An 11,302-nucleotide genomic window follows, 5' to 3' on the forward strand; every position below is an offset into this window, starting at 1 on the left:
TTTTTTTTTTTTTGAGAGGTTTTTGTTATAGTGTGTGTGCGCTTGACAGAGAGATAGAAAGTGAGAAATCACACGCCAGGGGGATGATCACACCACAATCCCTTGTCCTTCATTATCCTCTCAGAATCTTGGGCATGCACACACACAGCGCCCAGTGTGAGTTTAAGCCCCCAGTTCCGGGACTCAAACCACTGTCAACTACATGGGAGTCCAGTGACATAGCCATTACGCTAACTGCTGGTCCCGTGAAGTTACATTTTACGTGAGTGTTAGGCAGAAGTTGAATATGTTTTTTTAAAAAAAATTACAGGAAAATGAACTAATTCCTTAAATTGTCCGTAAATCATGAAATCCTTGTAGTGATGGAGAACAGTCTAGATAAATTTAAGAAAATATAGAATGGAGAAGGGATCACTGCAAAACAAATAGAGACAAATTCCTTTTTATAATTTTGCTCTTAGATCAGCCTGTGGCACAGCCATTAATGTACAAGGCTGCAGAGCTGGAAGCTACATGCTGACCATAGTTGGGAGTTCCCAGACTGGTTGACCCAAAAACATGCTGGGCACAAGCAGGTATACCCAGGATCCTGGCAGACTGGAGGAGGATCACTGTGTTGACAAGCCTTAAGGAGGTTGCCTCTCTCTCTCTCTCATGCACTGCAAGCACTTGATCATGAATAAATTTTAAACTTTTCTCTTGTTAGTGTTCAGTTGAATTTTCAGTTTTTGAATGTAGGTACGTGACTTCTGTAATTTTTGTTCACTTTTTAAATTATGAATGATTTCAAGGTTTTTTTTTTTTGAGAGGTTTTTGCTATAGAGCACATGCACTTGCCAGAAAGACAGAAAGAGACAGAGAGACATTCCCAGGGGGCATGGCCACGCTGCAATCCCGTCTTCTCCATTCTCCTCTCGGGATCTTGGGCACGCATGCACACACCCTTGGCGTGAGTTTTAAGCCACTGGGTTTGGGATGCGAACCGCGGTCGACTACGTGGGAGTCCAGAGACATAGCCATTACGCTAACTGTTGGTCCCAAGGTTTTTTTTTTTTTTAGAGAGATTTTTGCTATAGGGTCTATGTGCTTGCTGGAGAGATAGAGTGAGATAGAGACAGAAAGTGAGAAATCACTCCCCAGGGAGGATGGTAACACCGAAATCCCTTCTCCTACATTCTCCTCTTGGGATTTTGAGCACACATATGCACAAGTGCTCAGCATGAGTTTTAAGTTGCCGGGTTCTGGACTCAAACTGTGGTAGACTATGTGGGAGTCCAGTGATATAACCATTATGCCATCTGCTGGTCCCGGAATTAAGATAATTTTTAAAGTTATTTTTAAAAGGGTGGAGAGCACTAGAAACTTATTTGCCAAAGAATAAATTCATGGAAGTCCAGCAACATAGCCATTACGCCAACTGCTGGTCCCATCAAACACTAGGTATTTTTAAACAGAGCAGGTTTGATGTAAATCAGATTTCAGTTTCTTTGAATTAAGTAGTTCGTTTGATTTGTTGTGACCCTAGGCATAACGTCTCCAACCACATTATATGACAGATACAGCTCCCCAACAGCCAGTACTACCAGAAGGCGGCTATTTGTTGATGATAGTCCCTCTGATGGAGGAACACCTGGGCGCATTCCCGCACAGCCTCTAGTCAATGCTGTCCCTGTGCAGAATGTATCTGGGGAGGCTGTTTCTGTCACACCAGTTCCTGGACAGACCTTGGTCACCATGGCAACAGCCACTGTCACAGCCAACAATGGACAAACAGTGACCATTCCTGTACAAGGTAAGGAAGGCAGATGGATATTGATTTCTTTCTCTGTGACTTGTATTAGAAAGTTACTTGAGGTTTGGCTAGAGTGACAAAATGGGACCAGAGGAGTGATGGGGAGTTGGGGGTGGGAAGGGGAGAAATTGGAAACCTCTGCCTGGAGAACCTTGTATTTTCAACATTTTCTTCATGCTTGTCTTTCCTCTTTAACAAATTAGGTATTGCCAATGAAAATGGAGGAATAACATTCTTCCCAGTGCAGGTCAATGTTGGGGGACAGGCACAAGCTGTGACTGGCTCCATCCAGCCTCTCAATGCTCAGGCCCTGACTGGAAGTCTGAGCTCTCAACAAGTGGCAGGAACAACCTTACAAGTTCCTGGTCAGGTGACCATTCAACAGATTTCTCCAGGTGGACAACAACAGAAACAAGGCCAGCCTTTAACCAGCAGCAATATTAGACCCAGGAAGACCAGTTCTTTATCACTTTTCTTTAGAAAGGTAAGTCTTCCTACACTCTTATCAGAGTATGAGTTTGGGAAATATGTTCAATAGGGTTTGAGATATTTTTTTGTCTTATCTATTAGGTTTACCACTTAGCGGGTGTCCGCCTTCGAGATCTTTGTGCTAAACTAGATATTTCAGATGAACTAAGGAAAAAAATCTGGACCTGCTTTGAATTCTCCATAATTCAGTGTCCTGAGCTTATGATGGATAGACATCTGGACCAGTTGTTAATGTGTGCCATTTATGTGATGGCAAAGGTGAGTACCATCTGGAACTGGAAAGGCATAGGCAGAAATGTGATCTACATTACTCAGGACATTTTTTTTTAAGATTTTATTTTTTTAATTTAATTTGTTTTTATTCATTCCTTTACTTTCTTAAATTTATCTAGACCATTGCCAGAGACTCAAGTGGTAGGGTTTTTTTAATGTAATTTTCACTGGAGATCAGGTTCATGAAACTTCTCACACTACTATACTAGAATTTGATCTCTCTTCTCAGAGTACGCTTACTCTTGCCAGGTCACAAAAGAAGACAAGTCCTTCCAGAATATTATGCGTTGTTACAGGACTCAGCCGCAGGCCCGGAGCCAGGTAACTACATTTTCTCTCAGGACTGAAAATAAAGCTTCAAGTCTGTCATTAATACAAAACACTAACCATAGTTGATCTGTGGCCTTTTTTCCAGGATAAACAAGTTGAACTCTGTTTTAAGGGAAGTCTCTACTATAATCTTTAGTCATTGACAGAAAACTTCACGTATTGATTAAATCCTCTTTTCCTCTAAACACCATGATGTGAAATATTTGCCTTAAATCAGAGAATCACAGTATTGATGCAATTTAGGAAGTTACTTGGTTTCCATATCCCCTTTTAGTCTGATTTAGTAAACACTTAGACGATACAGTGTTAAATGAAAATTCAAGTCTCAGTCTAGGAAAGGCAGGTGCACTAGATGTTTGTATTTGACCTATAATGACTTTATTTTTTGGCTGGGTACTATTATGCTCTATAGTGCTATGGTTAGTACTTGGAATTTGAATCTAGACAGACTCTGCTATAAATCCTGTATCTGTTATTCAATACTTGTATGACCTTGGCTGCGTTTCTTAAGACCTCCCCTGAAGACAACAGTTACTAAAAGGAGTTGTCGTGAGAATCAAGGAATATGCCAGCATCTTATCATCGAGGACACACTCAATAAATACTAACTTCTGTCCCTTTCTCTCTGTCTTTCTAAAGGTGTATAGAAGTGTTTTGATAAAAGGGAAAAGAAAAAGAAGAAATTCTGCTAGCAGCGATAGAAGCCATCAGAATTCACCAACAGAACTAAACAAAGATAGAAGTAAGTAGGATCTTTATAAATTCTTACCAAACAAAATTGGGATTTCTTCATTTTCTTAGGCCTGACTAAGACTAAGGATTACTAAATGAAACAACTATTATAGAGGCTATGAACGTGTTTTGTTAGGAAAGGATTTGTTGGAACAGTAAACCAAATGCTAAATTTAGTGGCAAAGTTGTCCCTCATTCCATAGCTTTGAGGTACATAGTGCATAACATTTTTTTCCCCAGGAGAATTAGAGAAGCTTTCAGGCAGGAATCTGTAGTTGGCCTGAGTTCCAGACAAGTCTGGCATATCAACTGGAGCCATGCTATGGAAATGCTATTCCTAATTGTTGGTTTGCACCACTTAACGCAAGGCTCAGGTCCTAAAAACTTGCTGTGACTTTTTTTTTTTAAAGAATTATTTGATTTTATTATTATTTTTAAATTTGCTATAAGGCATGTGTACTTACCAGAGACAGACAGAGAAGGGGAGAAAGCAAGTCACCAGGTTCAGGACTCAAACTGCAGTCAGCCATGTGGGAATCCAGTACCTTAACCAGTATGCCATTTGCTGGCTCTGCTGTGACTTATCTTGATATAAATTACTTAGTAAGTCCTTGGTAATGGCAAGGGAGTATGTTTATTAATGTCAGTGTATTTATTAATGGTGTAAGTTCTGCTTATTAGTATAAAGAACAGGGATCTCCAGCTGCTACCATTAACAGATAGTGCAGGATAGCTATTCAGCTTTTTCTACTGAGTTTTCTTTTGAAGTCTGAACTAGGGAGGCCAGCAACGGAAATGGCAGTTAAAAGTGCTGGACTCCCACATGGCCAACCAGGATTTGAGTCCAGACCTGGCAGCTTGCTTTCTCACTTTCTGTCCCTCTCCCCTTCGCCCACCTTGCTTGGGAGTGCAGGTGCCAATGACAAATTTTTTAAATAATAAGTAAAATTAAATAATTTTTAAAAGAATTCATTTATTTAACATTGTTTGATTGATTGATTGATTGATTTAAATTTGACCAGAGAGAGACAGAGTGAGAGAGGAAAAGCAAGCCACCAGTCCCGCAGTCTGGGACCCGAACCTTGGTCAGCCATGTGGGACTCCAGCACCATTAACCACCATGCTACTTGCCAGCCCCCAAATTAAATATTTTTAAAAAACAGTCTGTACTAGCAGTCTTATGGTTAACACCCTTTGTTCTACCAACAGCAGCCAGCAGAGACTCCAGTCCTGTCATGAGATCAAGCAGCACTTTGCCAGTTCCACAGCCTAGCAGTGCTCCTCCTACACCTACTCGTCTCACAGGTGCCAACAGTGACATGGAAGAGGAAGAGAGGGGAGACCTCATTCAGTTCTACAACAACATCTATATAAAACAAATCCAAACATTTGCCATGAAGTACTCACAGGCAAATGTAGTAAGTTTGACAGAGATGATTTTGTATCTTTTTCATTTGTGAAAGATGTGAAATAACTTACATTTGAGTTGTTTCATATACAAACTAGTATTACCAAAAAACTGTTCTAGTAAAACTAAGGAAGTCACTCACAAAAGTTGCCCAACCCACATAATTTCTATTATTGTTAAGATTAAACAAGAATGGGACCATCAGTTAACGTAATGGCTATGTTGCTGAACTCCCATGTAGTCGACCACCGTTTGAGTCCTGGACCCAGTGGTTAAACTCATGCTAGACACGTGTGTGTGTGTGTGTGTGTGTGTGTGTGTGTGTGTGTGCCCAAGATCCCGAGAGGAGAATGGAGGAGAAGGGATTGCGGTGTGGCCATCCCCCTTGGGGGTGATTTCTCGCTTTCTGTCTCTCTCTTTCTGGCGAGCGAAGTGCCCTATAGCAAAATCCTCTCAAAAAATAGAAAGATTAAACAGGGTAAGGTTGTATTTGGATTCCCTACAAAAAGTATAGAAGTATAAGAGATAGTCTACATGGGCTCAGATTGTTCATTCTACCCATTAATAGTGACCTTCCTCTATGCCTCATTTCTTCGTATATCTAAAAAGAATAATAGTTCCTAGCTTAGAAGGTTATTGTGAGGATTAAATGATACATGTACTTAAAAAAATGCTACTAACAGTCACTGGCAAAACTAGGCACTTAAAAATGTTTCCTATTATGACTTTCTTTAGGCTTATTTGTTGCTAATATATTACTATTTACCAGTCATAAAACTATCTCTCTTAAAAATAACCATTTTTAATAAAAGTATCGAATTTGAAATTTTTTTCTTAGAACTTTTTTTTTTGTTTTAAACAGATGGATGCTCCTCCACTGTCTCCCTATCCATTTGTAAGAACAGGCTCCCCTCGGCGAATACAGTTGTCTCAAAACCATCCTGTCTACATTTCCCCACATAAAAATGAAGCAATGCTTTCTCCTCGAGAAAAGATTTTCTACTACTTTAGCAACAGTCCCTCAAAGGTGAGCCTAACATAAATCATGGCCATTTAACTCCAAAATATTTATGATCCAAAAACAGGATAAATCCAAGCACTACTAGAGTGATGGGAGCTACCACAGAACAGTGACTGGTAAGTTTCATTGGAGAAAAAAATCAGGGTTGGTTTGGCTTAACTTTTTTGAAGAAACATTAGGGCTGGAAACAGGGTGAAGTACCTGGATTTATTTCTGTTTACACCTTTCCGATTTGTACATTTTTGAACATTCTGCAGTAAATCTGTAAGTTTTAGTTCTTTATTCTGTTTGTAAAATTTTAATTTTCTTTCCTTTTTTAGGAGAGGTTTTTGCTTTAGGGCACGTGCACTCTCAGAAAGACAGAGAGAGACAGAGACAGAAAGTGAGAAGTCACCCTTCAGGGAGATGGCCATACCACAATTCCTTCTCCTCCATTCTCCTCTCAGGATCTTGGGCACTCATGCACATGCGCCCAGTGTGAGTTTAAGCCACCGAGTCTGATACTCAAACTGTGGTCGACTACATGGGAGTCCAGCGACATAGCCATTACGCCAACTGCTGGTCCTATCCTTTTTTTATTTGTAACACAAAACATTTGTATTGCAAAAGAAAGGTCTTAAATTAATGACCTAAGATTTCAGCTTAAGAAATTAGAGAGCAGGAATTGTTGAAATGGAAAGTGGAAAAATAGACAAATCAATGCAATCAAAATCTTTTTGGGGGAGGGAGAACATTTTTAAAAAATTTTATTCAATTTCATTTATTCATTCATTCAGTTTAATTTGACCAGAAACACACACACACACACACAGAGAGAGAGAGAGAAAAAAAAAGAGAGAGAGAGGAAAGTGAGAAAGCAAGCCACCAGGTCCGAGACTCGAACCATGGTCAGCCATGTGGGAGTGTCCAGCGCCTTAACCACCATGCCACTTGCCGGTCCCCTTGGGGAGAAAATTTTTTAAAATGATAAATCTCTGCAGAATAATCAGGGAAAGGGCAGAAATGGCATGTTACAATAAAAGTATGAGGGGTAAAAAACAACTTCACATCAATAAATGACAGTAGATGAACTGAACAAATTCCTTGATAGACCTGAAGTAATTCACCCCAATGGTAGTCCAAATAGCCCTATATATATAAATTTTAAAAGAGATAGAATTTATATTTTAAAAACCTCACTTCAAAGAAAACTGTAGGCCTAGATGACTGTATTGGTAAATTCTACCAAACATTATAGGGAAGAAATAATGGCAATTCTGTTTTAGTTTTTTGTTTTTGTTTGTTTGAAGAGGTTTTTGCTATAGGGTGCGTACATTAGCCGGAAACGCAGTGAGAAACAGAGATAGAAAGCGAGAAATCACCCCCCGGGGGAGGACCACGCCTCAACCCCTTCTCCCGCATTCTCCTCTAGGGATCTTGGGTGCATACACACACACATGCCTGCCGTGAGTTTAAGCCACCGGGTCCAGGACTTGAACTGCAGTCGACTACATGGGAGTCCAAGAATGTAGCCGTTACGCCATCTGCTGGTCCCAATAATGACAATTCTATACAAACTCTTCCAAAAAAGTAAAGATGATATAGTAGCTAAAGGAAACATTTGACAAAATCCAGCAGTCATTTATATAAAAACTCTCAGGGAAAATCCTGAAGTAGATGGTTGACATTTATCAAAAAATCTACAGATAATAAAAAATATATATATATAATAATAATAAAAAAATCTACAGATGACATTATGCTTAATAGTATAAGACTGAATGCCTTTACTTTAAGATTAGAAATAAGGCAAGCATGTCTACCTTACTGCTCCTGTTCAGCATTGTAACTGTTGGTCCTAGCATGTACGATTGAGCAAGATAAAGGAGGCATATAAAACTGGATTATCTACATGGAAAAATCACAAAGAATTTTACAAGAACTAATAAAATTAGGAAAGTTTTTACACAATATACAAAAGTTGGGACCAGCAGTTGGCATAATAGCTATGTCACTGGACTCCCATGTAGTCGACTGCGGTTTGAGTCCTGGACCCAGTGGCTTAAACTCACACTCGGTGTCTGTGCATATGTCCCCAGGATCCCAAGAAGAGAATGGATTGTGGAGTGACCATCCCCTCTGGGGGGGTGATTTCTTGCTTTATATCTCTCTGTCTCTGTCTTTCTGGTGAGCACAGGCACCCTATAGCAAAACAAAACAAAACAACAAAAAACTTCCAAAAAGTTTATTTCTATATACTATAGCAATAAAAATTACAAGTAAATTTTTAAAAGAATTATTTCCTTTATTTTATTTTATTTATTTATTTATTTTTAAATTTTATTTTGACCAGAGTGAGACACAGAGAGGGAGAGAGAGAAAGCATGCCGTCAGGTCCAGGACTTGAACTGTGGTCAGTCATGTGGGAGTCCAGTGGCTTTACCACCATACCACCTGCTGGCCCCCATAAGTAAATTTTGTAAACACTATAATTAGCATTAAAAAAACATAAACATTAGGGGTAAGTCTGACAAAAGATGTTTAAGATGTGTATCCTGAAAACAACAAAACCTTGTTGAAAGAAACTAAAGACAGAAAATAGAGAAATACCATATTCATGAGCTAGAAAACAGGGTATCACTTTTCTCCCAATGGATCTATAAGTTCAACTCAATAACAGCCAAAATTTCAGCAAAATTATTTGTATAAATTAAATAATTCTAAAATGCATATGGAAAAACAGAGGAACTAAATAAATAGCTAAAACAATTTTGAAAATATTGGAAGATACAGTGGTTTCAAGGCTTATCAGAAAGGTTCAGTAATTAAGACAGTTGTGGTGCTGGTACAATTACAGATGTGAAGATCAACTGTACACAGCAAAGGCTAGGACTAGAACTGTGTATATGGTCAATGAATTTTCACCAAAGGTACAGAGGCATTTGGTCAGGAGAGGATAGCCTTTTCAATAGATGATGCTGAAACGCCTGGATATCCATATACCAAAATAAGAAACTTGTACCCATACCCTGCCTCATATATAAAAACTCAAAATGAATTATAAACCTAAATATAAAACCTGAAAATACAAAATGTCTAGAAGAAAGAACAGAATATCTAGATGACCATGTGTTACAGAAAATTTCTCAGAGACATCAAAAGTATAATCCAGGGGCCAGCAGGTGGCATGATTAAGGGCGCTGGACTCCCACATGGCTGACCGTAGTTCAAGTCCTGGACCCGGCGGCTTGCTTTCTCACTTTCTCTGTCTCCCTCTCTCTGGTCAAATTTAAATAAATAAATAAAGTTTAATAAAATAATTCTTTTAAGAATGTGTAACCCATAAAAGCCTGATAAACTGTATGCCACCAAAATTATTTCTACTCTTCAGAAGATACCATTGAAAGAATAAAAAGAATAAGTCACAGATTGTGAGAAAATATTTATACATCTCTGATAAAGGATTTATGTATGTACAGTATATAAAGAATTCTCAAAATTCAACAGGAAAACATACTACCAAATGGGAGTTGGCAAAAGATCTGAACATTCTTCATCTATTACATGTCTATTAGAGTGGCTAAAATCTAAACGACAAGTTCTGGCAACAAGATGGAACTGCTACAACTTTTATGTATTGCTAGTGAGAATGCAAAATGGTATAGCCATTCCGGAATAGTCTGGCAGTTTCTTCTAAAGTTGAACATACCCATACCATACAATCAGTAATCTCATTTCTAGGTGTTTATCCAAGAAATGAAAACTTGTATTTATACAAAAATATGTGCATAAATGTTTATAGTGACTTTATTTCTAACTGCCAAAAAGAAGAAAACTCACATGTCCTTTAACTGGTTAATGGATAAACAAGTTCGCAGTGTATCTAGACAATGGAGTACTAGTTGACAATAAAAAGGAATTACTGGGACCAGCAGGTGGTGTAATGGTTACGTCACTGGACTCCCATGCAGTTGACAGCGGTTTGAGTCCCAGACCTGGTAGCTTAAAACTCATGCTGGGTGCGTGTGTGTGTGTGTGCCCCAAATCCCAAAAGGAGAATGGATTGCAGCGGGGCCATTCCCCCGGGGAGTGATTTCTTGCTTTCTGTCTCTGTCTCTCCAGTGAGTGCATGCACCCTATAGCAAAAGCCTCTCCTAAAAAAAAAGAACTACTGATACAGTCAACATAGATATCTCAAATACATTATTGAAAGGCACTAACTTCAGTAGGCTACTTACTGTGAGACTTCATTTCTGTGACATTATGGAAAAGTAAAAGCTAAGGAACAAGAAACATCACAGTGGTTGCCTGCAGGTAGAGACTAACTACAGAGAGGCACCGAATTTTCTGAAGAGACATTGTTTTATTGGGTTGTCAGAAAAGTCATGATGCATTTTTGAAAAAAAAAAAAAAGTAAGGACTTTTCTGACAACCCAATATATCCTGTAGTGTTTCACAAGTAGGCATCTGTCAAAACATAAAAGGTGAAATTTATTGTATATAAACTTTGAAGAGGGAAAAAAACCATATACTGTATTTTAAAAAGATTAAACAACCAAATTAATGGTTTCAGTCTTGCCTCTACATCATCACCACCTAGGAACGTTTGAAAAGAAACTCTAGCACAGAACTGGTAGTTTCCCCAGTGATACTAACTTGCTAGATTGCTGGTTAGAGAAAGATTTGTCATGGCTTAGTCAGTTATAGCTGAGAATAAGGGAGACTATTCAAATTGAGAAATAGCTTAGGTATAGAACCATCTATCATAAACTAATATACTACCAGGAGACAAGAATTGTGAGGTAACACAGAATCATCTAAGATGAAGACCGATAATTAGTGACACTTGTAAGAGCTATTTCAGTAAATTGGTATAGCTTGTTGAAAATATAGTAGCACTACTCATAATATTAATTAGAAAATAATAAGTTAGGGGATTAACCTAGAATACCGATATACTATAAAATACTTTGTGGAAGTTAAAGAGATGTGGTAACTATATACTGATACAGGAAGATCTAAGACAGTGTTGACTATACATATATCCCAACAAAACATAAAATTTTAAAGAAATACAGTATTGCATTTTTAGAAATGAGTGTATTTCTAGAAAAAGAGGATATGTACTTTCTCTATTTCAGTGGATGAATAATAATGGGTATCTCTAAAGGATAGAGTCTAGGTAGGGGCTGGGAGGTGGCATGTTGGTTGAGGTGCTAAGCACACACATGGCATCCTGGACATGGTGGTTTGCTTTCTCTTTCCTTCCTCTTCTGGT

The 11,302-nt window shown here is 38.5% G+C and overlaps 1 protein-coding gene across 1 annotated transcript in view; it reads left to right on the top strand.

Annotated features, from left to right (window-relative positions):
• RBL2 (RB transcriptional corepressor like 2) overlaps positions 1 to 11,302 on the top strand; it is a 67,429-nt gene that overhangs the window by 52,307 nt on the left and 3,820 nt on the right. The window contains 7 exon segments of the mRNA XM_006148377.3: positions 1,526 to 1,792; positions 1,996 to 2,276; positions 2,363 to 2,539; positions 2,804 to 2,875; positions 3,524 to 3,626; positions 4,826 to 5,034; positions 5,887 to 6,051. Of these exon segments, the coding sequence (XP_006148439.1) occupies positions 1,526 to 1,792; positions 1,996 to 2,276; positions 2,363 to 2,539; positions 2,804 to 2,875; positions 3,524 to 3,626; positions 4,826 to 5,034; positions 5,887 to 6,051 (1,274 nt within the window).

Source organism: Tupaia chinensis, unplaced genomic scaffold (assembly GCF_000334495.1).
Source record: "Tupaia chinensis unplaced genomic scaffold, TupChi_1.0 Scaffold000235_1, whole genome shotgun sequence".
Taxonomy (NCBI): domain Eukaryota; kingdom Metazoa; phylum Chordata; class Mammalia; order Scandentia; family Tupaiidae; genus Tupaia; species Tupaia belangeri.